The sequence below is a fragment of the Mauremys mutica genome, chromosome 4 (assembly GCF_020497125.1).
Source record: "Mauremys mutica isolate MM-2020 ecotype Southern chromosome 4, ASM2049712v1, whole genome shotgun sequence".
Taxonomy (NCBI): Eukaryota; Metazoa; Chordata; order Testudines; family Geoemydidae; genus Mauremys; species Mauremys mutica.
Window position 1 is genome coordinate 111,773,632 of NC_059075.1, and position 16,757 is coordinate 111,790,388.

Below are 16,757 nucleotides of genomic sequence, written 5' to 3' on the forward strand. Positions count from 1 at the left end.
CCTTGGGCAAGTCACTTCAACTCTCTCTGGCCTCAGTTTCTCATCTGTAAAGGAAGATAACACTTGTGTCTGTTTTGGCTGTAAGCTCTTCAGGGCAGGGACTGTCCTTTATGTGTAGGAACAGCAAGTACTTGGACCTAGAAAGGTGCAAAGCCCAAGGAGGGAGAGAAACTGTCCAGGGTGATCCCCACCAGAGGCAGCTGAAGAAAGAAGGGGCCCCCATGAGAGTTTTTCAGGGCCCCTGGAGCGGGATCCTTCACTCACTCCGGGGGCCCCGAAAAACTCTTGGGGGTCCCGGGCCCCTGGAGCTTCTTCCGCTCCTGGTCTTCGCCGGCGGGGGGTCCTTCCGCTCCGGGGCAGAAGGACCCCCCACCAGCGAATTACCACCGAAGCAGGACCTGCCACCGAAGTGCAGCCGGGTCTTCGGTGGTAATTCGGCGGCGGGAGCCCCCTGCCGCAGGTCATCGGGGCAGTTCAGCGGCGGGTCCCAGAACGGAAGGGCCCCCCGCCGCCAAATTATCGCCAAAGACCCGGCTGCACTTCGGCGGCGGGTCCCGCTTCGGCGGTAATTCAGTGGCAGGGGGTCCCCGCTGCAGGTCGTCGGGGCACTTTGGCGGCGGGTCCCGGAACAGAAGGACCCCCTGCCGCCGAACTGCCGCCGAAGCGGGGCCCCCCCACCGCCGAAGACCCCAGGCCCCCAGAATCCTCTGGGTGGCCCTGCCCTGAAGACTCTCTGCCTGTGGAATAGTATCCCCACCAGAAACGGTGGAAAGAAAGCCTCCTAGGTAAGTGATCTAGAACTAGACTGGACAAGGCACTTGAGAAAATCCTAGAGGAAAAGCCAGCAGGAAAGAGGTTGGCTTAGATGACTAAACCTACTGGATTATCTGCAATTTCTATCACTGATTAACCGGGCAGCATGCCTTGGGAATTTGGCAAGCCCCAGGGAGCCAGGCTAGCTCTACCAGGAAGCCAAAGCAATAATCTGATAAATCATCAGGTGTTCGTAGGGTTAGGTGCCCACCCCACGCAGAGGGGAGAAGTGAGAGCGGCAGCAGCCGCCATTGCCAGGTCTCCAGCATGATGACACAGCAAATTCAACCATGCGGTTGCCCTTGGCAGGGATGGCACCAATACCCTAAAGCAGAAAAATTCCACTGCTACACCTCATTGGCTGCAGCAAAAGCCTTAACCTCTGTTCTGTTTTTGCAGCTAACCCAAGCCACAGGAGGAGCAGTACATACAGCAGGTTGCACTCGCAGTTCTGCAATGCAGTTTCCTCCCAAGCCTGTTGTAGCAGGTCAGCACATTCCACTTCAGATGAACAGCTAGGCCCAATCCTGGCCCGTACAAGATAATTCTGATTCACCTCCCATGCCCTGGGCAGTATTTACATAGCAAGGGACCCATTTCCACCTCCCACCCCATTTTCCCTTAGGGAATCCCCCCTCTGCCCAGTTCCAACTAACGCTGCCCAGTTAGCAAGGAGGGAAGAGAGCCACTCTGGCATTTTAACAGACTCCCCTTGTTATGGCACTGACTGAAGTACGATTGTTGATTTAAGGGCTTCTGTGTCAAAACAGCAGCAAGGGGCATCAGCTGACAATGTCCCAAGGCAATTCCCCCAGCTCAAGGAGAGCCATTAAGGATAAACACAACCCACATCTGCTAACTGGGCTGGGCTTTGTAGGCCTCATGCTTCCAAACCTGCAGTACAGAGTAGCAACTGGTTGATCATAGCCATGCCAGGTAATTCCTCTGTGCCATAAGAAAATTATTCCATAGGTCGTAGCAGCCAGATGTCTCTCCACACCCACCCACCCACCCACATGGGGCGAGGAGGGGAGGAGGAGGGGGAGGTTGTCTAACATTCACACACATAAAGGTGAACAAGTATCCTTATGGACATTTTAGTTTTTCCTCTGCTGGAGCAGGGGTGGGTCTGAAGGCAGTCAGGCAAGATGCAGAGTTTTTAATCACTGTAGACCAAAGGAGTCAGGTTTTGGTTTTGCAAATCCAGGGATGGTTTGTATCCAGGTTTATATCCACTTTACCAGAGCTTGATTGGATGGTGGTGGGGAGGAATCAGATTCTAGATACCAGGCCTGACTGAGCTCTAGTATTTACTGGGCAGAATATGATTGCTGAGGTTGTCACTGTATCAGGGCAATAAGGTTGACAGCATAGGCAGGAGTTCAGGAAGGCAACTGAATCTAATAAGACACAAATCAAGGGTGACTCCAACTCCCTGCATATGAACTGGGCAAGTGTCATGGTGGGACAAGGTATAGGGGAATAAACACCTCTTAGCTGCTCCAAGAAGCAATAATTGTTCTACAGCCCACACAAGGAGAAGCTAGTTTTGATTTCACCCCAAGTACCATGCAGAGTTAATTCAGAATGTAACTGTACTTGAACCACTGAGTACTAGTGATCACATACAACTATTACATGTGACATTCCTGGTGGGATTGTACCAGAGACTAGTATTGGATATTACAATTTAGAGGGGAGGTGAAGTGTATAGGAACTGGGTGGTATCTTTTTAAAAGGTTTGGGAGCTCGTTAGCAGACCTCCCTGTTTTCTATTGCAGAGGCCACCAGAACACAATAGAGCAGCAGTGTACATGTTACCCTTGAGGGAATTCTGTGCCACTGCAAATGCGCAGAATTTATGTCCCCCACAGATTTCTTTGCTTCCCTGCAGAAGAATGATATTCTGATGGGGAAGCAAAGGGAAGCCACAAAACCAGTCAGGCGACCCGCCCCAGCAGTATGTTTTGGGTGCCCAGGGCAGCCAGCAGAGAAGTAAATCACTGTGGGGCAGGACTGGGGAAGACTTGGCTGGCGGCTCCTACCTTGTGCCAAGCTCAACTGCTAGTCTGGGCTGGGCTTGGGAGGACAGGACTTCCTCTTCCTTTGCATAGCATCCGGGGCAGTGTCAGAACCACCCCAGATTTCTCACCTGGCTGTAGGAAGTGCTGCAAACTCTCTCTCTCTCTCTGCCCACCTCCCTCCATGTGCTTCCTGCACCCATCTCTCCTCAGCTGTAGGGGGAGGGATCACGGTACAGGGAGCTGCTCCTGCATCCACCTAACCCCTGTACACCTAGACCCCCTCATACCCAGACCCTCCTGCTGAGCCTCACCCCCCACTGCACCCAGAGCCCCCATTGATGAGCCCTCCTCCCCCAACAAGCCACCCGCACCTAGATCCCCACCCTATCGAGCCCCATTCCTCCAGCATCTGGACACATCCCAGACACCTCCCCTCTTTCCCCCCCCCCCCGAGCCCTAACCACCCTCACCTGGACCCCCCCTGCAGAGCCCCATTTCTGTTGCACCCAGAACCCCCAACATGCCCCTGTGCATCCAGATTCCCCCTCCCCTGCCCCACACCTGGATCCCCCACCCAGAACACTCAACCCACACTTGTACCCCCCACACTAAGCCACTCCACACTTGGATCCTGCCTTGCTGAGCCTGCCTGCCCACATCTGGTGCACCTGGCATGGAGGAGCAGGGCCCCAGGGTGTTTCTGGGGCAGGCCTGGTCCTTGCACTGTGTCAGGTTGGGGGCAGCCTCATTGTTGAGTCCAGGGGAGGGAGGGAGCTGTACAGTAATCTCCGACCTCTGTGAAACCAGTGGCCTGTGTTCCCCAATGCCATGCTGGAGTTTCCACATTTGACAAATAAAAATTTACTGAATTGTGCAGCATTTTAAAATATTGGGCAGAATTTTTAGGCGCAGCATGCCCTCAGGAACAACATGTGTAGCAAGGCTTTGTATGTTTAAATACAGATATAGAGAGAGTCATTTGGAACCCAATTGCTTCTGTGTAGTTTCCCCTAATATTCTTAATGTTATGTAGCGTGCCAAGACAACAGGAGGGGATTCTAAAAATAAAAATAAGGAAGTAGGGTTTAAAAAAAACAAAAACAAAAACAAACACACCACCACACTGAAGTCAAATGTGAGGCAATTCAAATCCTTAGACTCGATTCAGAGGCTACTTATGCATCCCATGTCTGAGTCACGAGAGGAATGCATACTCCCTATATATGAAAGGAAGCAAGAAGGCAACAAATAATCACTCCATTTAATCATACTGGTCTGAGCCAAGCCATTGAGAAAACGGAAACCCAACACATGTGAAGCCAACCAATTGATGTGCAAGGAGAAAATTAAGAGGGCCAAGAGAAAATGTGAAGTGCAAATAGACAGCTACAAGAGACATAAATGGGTTTCCTGTGACAAGATTGGTGGGAAAGGGATAGGAAGTAAACAAAATAATTATGGAGGATACAGATGCTGTGGAGAGGCTCAGTGGATTTCTTAGCACCAATCTTCACCAGAGGAGGTTAGGGAGATGCCTACCTACTCTTCTCAGACAATAAAGATGCATTATCTGAAATTCTGGTGTTGAGAAGAAAAAGTTGATGATAAAGCAACAAGTCACCAGCCCCAGATGGCTTACACGCAAGAGCTCTGATGCAATTTCAGAGCACACTGACTAAGCAGCTAGCAATTAAAGGACAGGTCTGTAGTAAACATTGTACCCATCTTTTAAAATAAATATAATAAAATGGCCAGGGTGACTGTAGGAATTACTGGTCAAAGCCTGCCTTCAGGAACAGGAAATTTTAACCAGAAGGATTTAAAAGAATGAATTATCAGAGTCCTGGAGAAACATGATATGATAGATATCAACCCTGTTCCACAAAGGAACAGGATCACGCCTCTCCAATCCAATGGACTATTTGAGCAGGTCATCAAAATAATGGATAAAAAGAGAATTGGTTGACAATTTGGACTTTCAAAAAAGCCCTTGACAAAGTTGCTCACAAGGGACTATTATGGCAACATAAGTAGTCATGAGATGAGAGGCAGAGTACAGCCATGGATTAGTAACTGGCTAAGAACCTGAACACAAAGGGCAAGACTCAACTCTCATGTTCGATATGGGACTCCCCAAAGGGTCTGTACTGGAATCTGTGTTTAATAGATTTGCTAATGGCCTGAAAAAGGGGAGAGAAACGATATGTGAAAATTTGCAGATGGGTAAAGTTACTTAGGTAAGATAAGACTAGAGGAAGTTGTGAGGAACTTCAGAGGAAGAGCCAAAGCAAGCAAGGTGATGGGGCAGCCCTACGGCAGAGGAAATTCTGTGCTGACAAACGCTGGGGTAATGCACATTGGAAGGAACCATTTGAACGGCTGGTACGCATTAAATATGTTCCAAATTAATTGTAGCCACTCAGAGAAGATGCCTGATTATCCTGGTGGGCTGCTCCATGCAAAACTCTGCCAAATGCGTAGTGGCGGTCAAAGCAGCAAAGTGCATAAAGAATTCAGTAGAAGATAATGAAAATGTGAAATCCTGATATAAGTTAATGCCATACTCTCATCTGGAGTACCCTGTTTGGTTCCAGTCACTGGTTCTCAGGAAGGCTATAGCAGAAACAGGCATTTAAAGAAAGAGAGAAATAGTTAAAGGCAGAGATTTCCAAAAGGACAGACTGAGTGTCTATTTTAGAGAAGAGACATGAAAGATGTGTACAAAATAAAAGAAAAATGACAGAAAGGAGGTAAAATAAGGTACTCCTAGTTTCCTTCTCTCATAATACAACAGCAAGTGGCTCCCAATGAAAGTGAAAGGCAAAATATTTCCACCTGACAGAGAAAAAATGATTTCCCAGTGCATAATTAGCCTGCGGAACTCCCTACCATAAGAGATCACTGCGATCAAGGGCTTAGTAGGATTCAAAAGGGATTAGATACTTGTACGGATAATGAAGATAACCACAGTAGCAGCTGAAAGGATTAGAGCTGGTCAGCAAGTGTTCCATGGAAAGTTTCTATGATTCTTAAAAATTTAAACATGGCCCCCAGGCAAGCAAAAAACTTCTTGGCTGAAATTTCCCCCTCTTGTTTTCAGTGGAAGTTTGTTTTCAAGGCAAGAAAATACTTTGGGAAAAGTTTTGTTTTGTCAAAAACCCTTTGAAAAAAAAAGGACTGATGGAACATTATCAGCCAGCCGTAGGTAGGACTAAAAACATATCTAAGGAATACAAACCTTCAGGCTTCAGGGCATAAGCCAGTCACTCAGTGATGGGGTTAGGAAGCAGCTTCCATTATGGGCAAGGTATTCCATAAATAGTTGATCTCAGAGTTACTTGCAACTCTTTTAAGTACGTTACCAGACACTGCTGGACTCAGGACTAGATGGACTATCAGCATGATCTGTCATGGCTATTTCTAGGTGTCTCACTGTTTTGCACACAACTCCACACAAGGGGAATGTAATGAGGACTACTTACCACTCCCTGCAGGCTTGGCGGGATCAACCCACAGTACACAGGGATGAAGGTGCTGCAAACACAGGCCTGAAAGACAGAGCACAAACCCAGCATAAGAGATAGGAAATATTTTTGTAAAAAAGCCAGGCTCAGTTCTTCTAGTGGCTCAGCCACCTGCTGGATTACCTGAAGAGAGATGGTCTATCAACCACCAGCAACCTGTTCAGAGTGTCTTGGCTGTGGTTATGCTCTAACGTGACAGAATTTTGGAACAAAGACCAACCCCTCAGCAATTCTCCGACAGAGGGAGCCTGCAGACATCCCCATTCCACCGTTCAGGTGATAATTTCCCCACTCACCTGAATCAGCTCCTCTTTGGAATTGAACTCCGACAGTATCACATTCTCTCCATCAGAGACCCGCGTCAGCGAGATGCCCAGGCGTCCTCTAGCCACTTCATGCCCATTGTCTGGCAGGGTCTTGTACAGGCAGCTGCGGATGATTTTCACCAAGTTGAAGGATGGGTGTAGAGGGCCCAGGAACCTCTTCCGGGCTTCTTTTGAGACCTGAATAATATTAGCGCCTGCCTCACCTACAACCAAGACAGACAGCAAAGAGTTAAAAGATGCACCATGAAACTCGAGGCGGGTAGACTTAGAACCAGGGAAAGGAAAAACCTCACACAGTGGACAGTCACCTTGTGTGATGGGAGTCACTGAGACAGATACTGGAGCCAGATCAGTTAGTTTTATGACCATTAACAACATCTGTAATTATGCAGCTTAAGATAGAGGTAAATGAGACTCATTCTTCAGAGCATCAGGTGATCTGCCTTGAGATTAGAAATATTTCCATCCCACCCCACCTCTATATACTGCACTGCCTGGTTGCACCGGTGCATTATCCCCATAGCACCAACCCAAGAGGCCAGTCCTTAAGACAACACACAGATATGATCAGACCCTCCTCATCCATCCCCTTCTTCATCCCTACTGGCCCAACTTTACTGCCATCCCATACATTCCTGCAGGTAGAGCAAAGTGAAATTTGGCATTTCAGTCCTGTGGGAAGTTGATATTTCAACACTTGTTTTCATTCCCAATTGGGACAAAAATTGGAAATCAAGGTTATTTTTAATGGAAAGAAAAGTTTCTTTACAAAGTTTTATTTTGGAAGTATCAAAACATTCCAAGTCAGTTTGACACAGCATCCATGTAAGAGGCAGTTGTGCCTTACAGAACTGGTAATTCTGGTGTCCCTTTCTCCCTTACTGACTAGGATCCTTGGCTGCACTATATCTCCCATGATGTACCATGTGACTTAGTCAGAGGGGAAGTTGCAGTGCATCATGGGAAACACCTTGGTTCAGTTCAAACTGAAATGTTCCTATTCAGGTGAAATCAACCTGAAACATTTTCTTCACACACACACCCCAACTGGGTGGGAAGGGGGTTAGTTTAGTCAAAAATGGAAATTCTATGGGAGGTTTCAATTTGAAACTTTAATTTTCTCTTTAAAACAAATCATGGGCAAAAAATTCTGGACCAGCTCTAGTTGTGGCTTGTTAACTGGCATCTAACAAGCCAAGTCCTGGGGATAGGATCGGTGTTATACAAATGTCACCTCAGTTAACTGTATTTCCTATCACATTCCCCTGCCCCAGATTGGGGGCAAATTCCCCTTATTTTTCATAGACTATCAGGGTCGGAAGGGACCTCAAGAGATCATCTAGTCCAACCCCCTACTTAAAGCAGGACCAATCCCCAATTAAATCATCCAACCAATTTTTGCCCCATAATCCATAAATGGCCCCCTCAAGGATTGAACTCACAACCTTGAGTTTAGCAGGCCAATGCTCAAACCACTGAGCTCTCTCATTCTTCTTGTTTCTATTAGCCTGACATGTGGGGATAAGCTCCACAGTTTACCTAGCCCCTCAGTTTTCCAGTATGGCCCTTTACTAGCCAAATGTAGGTCTGGCAGGTGCATCTTTATTGAAGCCAGCACCTGGGCCACCCCTGCTTATGCCCATGGATAGACCCACAAGGAAATGCCTTTTGAGGGAAATTTCCTAGTTTAGACTCAGACTCTTAGACTTTAAGGTCAGAAGGGACCATTATGATCATCTAGTCTGACCTCCTGCACAACGCAGGAATGAACTGTCCTGCTACTAATAGAAACAGCGAGTGCTTTCTAAACATTAATTATCCTCACAACTCTGTGAGCACCACCCACATCTCAGATGGGAAAACTGAGGCAGGGAGGTATAGGCCACCACTTTCCAAAACAATAGGCCTTTTAAACTTGTATACCTCAGTTATTTAGGTGCCCAACCAGAGACACTCAAGCTTCAATTTTAGGGAGAGGGATAGCTCAGTGGTTTGAGCATTAGCCTGCTAAACCCATGGTTGTGAGTTCAGTCCTTGAGGGGGCCACTTAGGGATCTGATGCAAAAAAAAAAAAAAAAAGTGGTCCTGCTAGTGAAGGCAGGGGGCTGGACTCAATGACCTTTCAAGGTCCCTTCCAGTTCTAGGAGATTGGTATAGCTCCAATTATTATTATTATTAATTTTCAGAGTGCATGTGTTCTGCACTTCTGTAGAGCAAGTCCTAGGGCTTTCAGGTCAGGCACCTAAAATTAGCACAGCTTTAGGAAAAGTTTTGGGCCAAGTGATTGCCTAAGACATTGGAGAAAGAGAAAGAGAAAGAGAGAGAGTGCACACAAGCGCATGCTCATGGCAAAGCTGGGATTCATACACAGTAAGCCCTTGCTCCCAGAACTCTGCTCAGACCCCACCTCTCTAGATTTATCACCTCACCTTGCTCCCACTTCCACAGATTGGAGATTCAGCCTCTCCAGAGGGCCAGAGGTCAGCTGGCCACCAAGACCTCGTATGTGACCATCAACCCATATCACCAGGAAGGCAAGGAAACAGACACTAATGACCCTAGGTTGGACTTAAACGAGGGGTCTAGAAAGGAAAGGCTCCATATCCCAGTTTGCAGGGCACTGCTCTAGCAGAGACATTAAACCAGTGGCTAAATTAGGCTGAAACAGAAGGAGCGGTGCTCCCCACAGAAGTTGTGGGGTGAGGTGGGGAGCACTGCTCAGTCAAGCCAGGGACTGGTCTCCCTCTACTTTTACTAGAGGAGCGGGAGTTGTGATTAAAATCCTTCCACAGTTCCAAGCCTAGAAGGGAACATTTAGAAAAGGTTCAGCTGGGGAAGGAGCCACAGTCTAGGATTTGATTTGCTGAGCGCTGTTACAGTCCGACAGCGTGACCTAGTGACACTTTCCCTGCGGAGCGGTTCCACCCCAACTAACTTGAGCTGCTCTGGAGAAGGACCCAATGGGAAGCACGGATTAGGCAGCCTGCTTCAACTGTAGCAGTGACCTAGTTGGCACTGGAGAGGGACGCAGCCATCTCCCTGCAGAAGGAAGGAAGGAGCAGCTGATTCTGCTGAGCTGCCTCAAGCAACCCTGTTTGGGAGGAGCACCAAGCTCTGCTAAAAGAGAGAGAGTGATGGGAACAGAGGCAAAGTGGGCATAGATACCAGCCTGAGCCAAACCAAAAACCAGGCTGCAGTGCTGCTGTTTGCCTGCACAAACTGCCACCCCCACAAGCCTCTTCTAGCAGAGCTGGGAAACAAGAGCCTTTGCCTTACCTGCAGAATAAGAGGTACTCTAAGAGACAGAGGGAGAGGGGACAAAATCAAGAATGAAGCTTTATGTTGTGGGGGAGGGGGTGAAGGACTCTCATAAAATAGACCTTCAGCTTCATTCAGGAACTGTTTGTTCGATTTGAAGAGGAGGAAGGCAGAGACCAAGTTAAAAATCAGCTCAAAATCCAGTGCCACCCCCCTCCTCTCCAGCTGCAGGAGGGATACATTTGGCATGGAATAAAAAGGATTACAATTTGCTAATAAGCAACAAGCAATCACATCATCAGAGCCCTGAGGTATTGAGACATTTCCCATTGAAACCAGGAAATGAAAAGCCAGTTAGCACATACACACACCACTTTTTCATGGTTAAAAGCATTGGGAAGCCAATTCCACACCATTGAGTCAATAGGACCTTTGCCAGTGACTTCAGTGGGTGGAGGATTAGGCCCTTGAACGTCACTGAATATTTATAAATAAAGAGGTTCCCATCTTTAAAGTGAAATTTGGAAGCTGTTAGGCTGTAACAGAGCAGAACAGACGGTCTGAGCTCCCATCAACGAAGCAGGTTTCAGCACTATCCACCCTTTGTCCTGCTCGCTCCAAGACCAGTATTCAGTGAGTGGCTTCACTTCTGATCTCAGTCCAATATGAAACAGCCACACCCACCCAATCGCCTCTTATCCCCACCCCCATTCTATCCCTGCCTATCTAAAGCTGGTAGCCTTAGGGGGGTAGTGTTATATACCAGGGGTGCTCAACCTTTTTCTTTCTGAGCCCCCACTCCCATGCTATAAAAACTCGGTGGCCCACCTGTGCCACAAAAAGTGTTTTTCTGCATATCCAGTAGATTGAAAGCCAGGGCCAGCATTAGGGGGTAGCAAGCAGGGCAACTGTCCACAGCCCCATGCCACAGGGGCGCCGCAAAGCTAACTTGGCTTCATCCCCATGAGACAGAGTTCAGGCTTCAGCTTTGACCCTAGGCAGTGGGATGAAAGTCGAAGCCTGAGCCCCTGGGCCCTGGTGACTAATGCCAGCCCTGCTTTCTGGTTTATTTTGGGAGAGCCACTGAAACCTTCATGGCCCCCCAGGGGGCCTCGGACCCTTGTTGAGAACCACGGCATACAATCCTAAACAGAATACCGATGACCTTCTAGGTTAGGTTATTATAACATAATCACCATAGTATCCAAGTGCCCCAGATACCCCTGTAAGGGACAGGTATATTAGGCCTATTTTACTGATGGGGAAAAAACAGTGGTTAAGTGACTTGCCCAACATCACGCAAGAAATCTATGGCAGAGCTGAGATGAACCCAAATCTCCCAAGTTCCATTCCAGTGCCTTAATCACAAGGCCATCCAGCCCCCATGCGAAACTGGGTCAATTCTGGGATGTGCATGTTGGGGAAACTATGGGTTGAGCCGGGAACACCAAGCTCCCTTGCTGTGCTTCCTGCACTCTTGATTTGAATGCCTGCGCAGGGAACGAGAGGGGCACAGTGTTAAAGACCCACATAGGGAGGATTACGCAACAAGAGATGTTTACTGACCAGAAGAGTTCTTAGAGCCAGCGCTTCAGTTTGCTGGCTCAGAGAGAACATACGCACAGTTAGCGCAAATATTGTTGGTATTTTAGCCAGTTATTGATTAGCAAAACATCTGGGTGGGATTTTTTTTTTTTAAAGCAGAGATTGAGCAGCAAATGCTAGGTTAAGCTGAGATATGTGCTCCCCAGGTCTGAACATCCACCTATGCCCCCCGTTCCTCCCTCCCTCCCCCAGATATTTGTAAAATAGGGCCTGGTGTGACATGGAAGGAAGAGGGCAGGAGGTAAAATGAGGAAGATGGGGAATGAGGCAACACTGATGAGAAGAGGCTAGAAATCCTTTCCCTCCCCTACCAATCCCTTCCCCCGCTCCCCAAACAGGGCAAAGCAGAAATCTTTAAAGAGCAGAAGCCTTAAAACCTCAGATACAAGGAGTATGAAGTGCAAAGATATAGTGAACTGGAGCCCTGCGGGACTGAGAGTGGACATCATCTTTGGGGACTTCTCCTGCCTCCTTTAACGCTATTCAGTGCCTAAGTACTGAGGTGAAACTGCAGTAAGCTGTGGGCTTCTTAGGTTATTTTGAGTTACTACAGACAATGGTAGGATGGGCCATACTGAGCTCTCGCATTGGAGACTTCACTTTCATAGAACTGGAAGGGACCTCAAGAGGTCATCTAGTCCAGTCCCCTGCACTCATGGCAGAACTAAGTGTTATCTAGACCATCCCTGACAGGTGTTCATCCAACCTGCTCTTAAAAATCTCCAGTGATGGAGATTCCACAACCTCCCTAGGCAATTTATTCCAGTGCTTAACCACCCTGACAGCTAGAAAGTTTTTCCCCCAATGTCCAACCTAAACCACCCTTGCTGCAATTTAAATCCATTGCTTCATGTCCTATCCTCAGAGAAACACTTTAGTTCTCCCTCGTTTTGTTGTTTCCTTCAGTCATTTAGACGAAGAGCATCAGTGTATTAAAAAAAAAAAAAAAAGTGTATCATGATCAGGCCAGTGGGTTCATCTAGCCTGGTATCCTGCCTTTGGCAAAGGCCAGCACCTAAGCCTGCAAAGGCAGGGGTCTTCGCACGCCATGCAAGACTAATTGTGCAATGCTGTACAGAGGTTGAGGGGGAGGAGAAGCTTCCAGAATGCCACAAGAAACAGCTAAAAAGCAGAAGCATGAGATTGGATTACTCTTATTGCAGCTTGCATAGCCAAAGGCTTATTACTAGTCACATCAATTACCCGACCATTTGATAAATGGTTCTTATGCCCTCCCACAGCAGTAGGGTAACCGGACAGCAAATGTGAAAAATCAAGACAGGGGGTGGGGGCAATAGGCGCCTGTATAAGCCAAAGCCCCAAATATCAGGGCTGTCCCTATAAAATCGAGACATCTGGTCACCCTACACAGCAGCCAGTGCCAGGGGCTGACACCACAATGTAAGCAAAGAAGTTGGATAGAGGGTCTGTCGATCAAAAGTAGCAAGCCCAGTGCCCCAGCTGGGCTGAGAAAGCTTGATGGAGCAGCACTGGGAGCTGTTTGCACTGCTGCTGCCTATACTGGATTTGTTCCCTGGACAGAAACAGTCTCCAAGGCTGTCAATACCACACTTTTCACCAGCACTAAGCTCACCACATTACGTTAGATGAGCCACGAAGGGCAACTGCTCCTTGTGAGCTAGTTGTTCTTTGAGTCCTTACATACAGCAAGTATATAAAAAGTGACTATTAGGCTACTTCATTTAAAAGCCGCCGTTGCCCTCAAAGCTTGGGCATGACAGCACTGAAGGATAAAGACCCCCTTGAGGAGAGATGGGCAGAGTGAACTCCAGAGCCAGGGGCTCTCTCAGAATCAGGGCCAGTGCAGAGGTCCTGCCAAAGGGGATCAGGTTCATTCATTTGGGTGGTCATTGTCACAGGCCAGGTGACAGCTGTGAAGGCATCTGAACATAAATGGGCGGGTGTTATACTCCCATGACAACCAGAGATGCTGTTCCAGGAAAGCACAAAACAAAATTCTGCTTTGGGTTTTGCTAGGGACTGTCAGTGAGGATGACCAGAGAGAGTTGGTGAAGGCCAAACCGCAAAGAAAGAGTGGAGGGGAGGAAGCCCCACCCCCCAGGTACCAACTAGCCTGCAATAGATGTTTGTGCTTTAGCATTAGCCTCATTATTGGGCCCAATCTAATGCCAACAGAAGTCAGTGGAAAGGCTCTGTACCTATTGGGTTTCTGGGAACTGGGCGGGCGGAGGCCCATGGAAAGGCTCTGTAGTGGGCTGGTCACCCCACCCCTGCCCGGAGGGGTTAAGAACAGCCCTGGAGAGGGCTGTGGCTGGGGAAAGGCTGATTAGGGCATGGCCCCAACTGAGGCTGCTTCCCCAATCAGGCCGCAGCTGGCCCTATAAAAGGGCTGCTAGGCTGGAGTTAAGTCAGTCTCTCTCTGGATGTTGAGAGGGAGGGGCCTGGCTGCTGAGCAGGGCTGGGGAAAGGCCAGAGGAGCTGGGGAGATATACCAATCTCCTAGAACTGGAATGGACCTTGAAAGGTTATCGAGTCCAGCCCCCTGCCTTCACTAGCAGAACCAATTTTTGCCCCAGATCCCTAAGTGGCCTCCTCAAGGATTGAACTCACAACCCTGGGTTTAGCAGGAGCTCTGGCCTGGAAAACCCCCAGGCTGCAGGCCTTGTTAAAGCCAAGAAGGTACTGGGGTTGCAGAGGGGCAGCCTAAGGGTAGGTAGAGGCAGCAGGTCCAAACCCTCCTTGCCAATGATGAGTGGCAATTATACTGCAGTCCGCCCCAGTGAGCGGGGGCTAGATGGTGACTGGCAGTAGCCAAAGACTGAGGTGAGGTGGGGATAGCAGGTTGGGGAGGTCCCCAGGGAGAGGAGACCCAGCAAGACTGTGGGGTACTGCAGGGGGCAGAACCCCAAGAGAAGGGGCACAGGGGTCTGGGAGGGACACCAGGGCAGGTGGCAAGAGAGACACTGGCCTGCAGAGGGTGCTCCTAAGTGGACAGAGCTAATTCCCAGGATGACCAGCAGGAGGCACTGCAGTGGTGAGTTGTTGCTCCATTACAGGCTCCCATGGATTTCAATGGGTCTTGGTATAGAAGAACCTGACCTGTATGCCACTTCTGTCTGCTGCTAGTTGTGCCTATGGACATATGTAGGTAGTCTGTCTAATGAAAGTCATTTTCCACTAAAAGACAGGTCAATGGAAAAAAAAAACGTGACCAGCTATAGTTATAAACAAACTCCCCCTCCCCCCCCACCCCCCTCATTTGGTCCTCTGTGCAAATTGGAATGCTCCTGAACAACACCTGCCTACTGGAATCCCAGGACATGGTAGCACCTGAGAAGTGCCAGACTGACAGCCCTGGAGAATGAAGTCCTAAATATCCCTGTACCATGGCAGAATCAGCTCTGAGGAAAGGCCATATTTCAGTCTCCAAGCCTGCTCAGACCTTAGCCTCTGTGTAGAGGCTACCAAAGGAGTGAATTAGTACTAGCTGTGGGGCTGGTTTGATTGTTCTTAGTCTGGTTCCTAGCTACACCAAACCTGATTCCACATAAGTTACTATATGGCTAGACATGGTGTAGACTCCCACCACCTGTGAAGCTGCTGCAGTCTGGTTCCCACCTCCATACCAGAAGTCCCCATTGCCCGGCACATTGTGTGGTCATTCACACATTAGCACAAAGGGCGAGTAAAGGAACACAGTGCACAGGGCAACAGAACTGGGCCTCAAGCTGCCAGGAGAAGTGGGGAAGAGGAAATGGAAGAGTAGGAGAGAGCCATTTTACAGAGATCTAAAGGAGCCTACAAGCCTATGTTCTCCAGTGAGACCAAGCACACTACCAGGGGTTAAGGACAAGCTAACGACACTTCTGCAATAAGGTTTGGGGTGGGGAAAGGGGATGATAGTTCCAGTTCTAATGCTGAAAATGGCCTAAAAGCAGCACCTTGAATCAAGGGCATATGGTACAGTACTAAAGAAAGCAAAGCGTCACCAGACCTAATTAACATCTGCTCTCTTAATCAGAGAAGTACATTTGACCTGCAAATTATTTAAGTGAATAAAAAACAAAATGGAAGAATGACTGCAAATAAAAAGATAGGAACAGAGTGTCCAGGAGAATGAAAGAGGAGATTTAACATTAGCCTAAAGCCATTCAAGCTGTCAGTTGTGGCTCCCTTTGGAAAGGCTCCATCTCGGTATAAAGAGCACCACTCTATGCCAGGGACATTCCTGTTTCATTAGCTATAGCAGCTGGCACACACGGAGCATGAACTTAGGACTTGGGTGGAGAAGCAATTTGACGCTGGATAGAACCACGAGTAAAGGAAAAGTTTATGACATCACTGTGCTTGGTTTCCAATGTAGCCAGAATGGATGAGGCTAAAGAGTGAGGAATGGATGGCTCTGTAACACTCTGTCTGTCACCCATCCCCAGGGGGGTAAGAAATGGATAGTAGCCCCTCAAGAGAGATTTAAGGGCTTCAGATAGAATTCAGGCATTTCATGAAGTCAGGGGCAGTGCTGGACAGGCCAGAGCCCCTCCACCTCTGCCAACACCAGTGCTAGGCACCAACATGGCTAGTTTGGGTGCAGCTTTCCCATTTCTAATGCACTCAGACCCACTTCGCTGCCCTTGGCTTTACCCCTGCAGAAGAACTGCTATCAGTCAGTCACTCTACAGTCACCAAGAGCATTCAAGTGAGTTCTCCTCTGCATAGGGAATGGCATGAGCAGCGGGATGTTAGTCAAGCACTATGATCTGCCTTGGCTATTTAGAGTGTAAACTCTTCAGGGCAGGTGCTGCCTTCCAATGTGTGTACACAGCACTCAAAGTCCCAACCAAGATCAGGGCCCCATTTACATGCTGCTGTAGTATAGACACCGTAACAGAGGGTCTGATCAGATGTCCACATTCCCAACTTCCCTGATTAGCCTCTTGTAATAAGGAGCAGAATGTATGTTCTCCTCCTCCTGCCCACCCCCTGCCCCCAAAGCAGATCCGTCCTCCAGAATTACAGGAGTTGCCTTATTGCCTTCCCTGGCTCTGGTGAAACATTACAGGGCCTGTCTGCTACTTTCCTCTTCTCTCTCTCTCTCCTGCTCAGAACAACTTTTCGGAGGGTTTGCCTGCTTTTCCCCTGGAAGCAAACGATGTAGAACTGAATTGTGCTCTGCTCACTCCACATGGGGGTCCATGTTGTTACACTCACCTGCTTTCTGAATACTG

General features: G+C 48.5%; 1 protein-coding gene across 3 annotated transcripts in view; it reads right to left on the reverse strand.

Moving 5' to 3' along the window:
- The window catches only part of PNPLA2 (patatin like phospholipase domain containing 2), a 54,662-nt gene that overhangs the window by 18,341 nt on the left and 19,564 nt on the right, over positions 1-16,757 (reverse strand). For all 3 annotated transcript variants that reach the window (XM_045014286.1, XM_045014288.1, XM_045014287.1), the window contains exons 3-4: positions 6,658-6,890; positions 6,320-6,385 (exon numbers count right to left, since the gene is read on the reverse strand). In XM_045014286.1, coding sequence (XP_044870221.1) covers positions 6,320-6,385; positions 6,658-6,890 — 299 coding nt within the window. The remainder of the gene's footprint in view (positions 1-6,319; positions 6,386-6,657; positions 6,891-16,757) is intronic.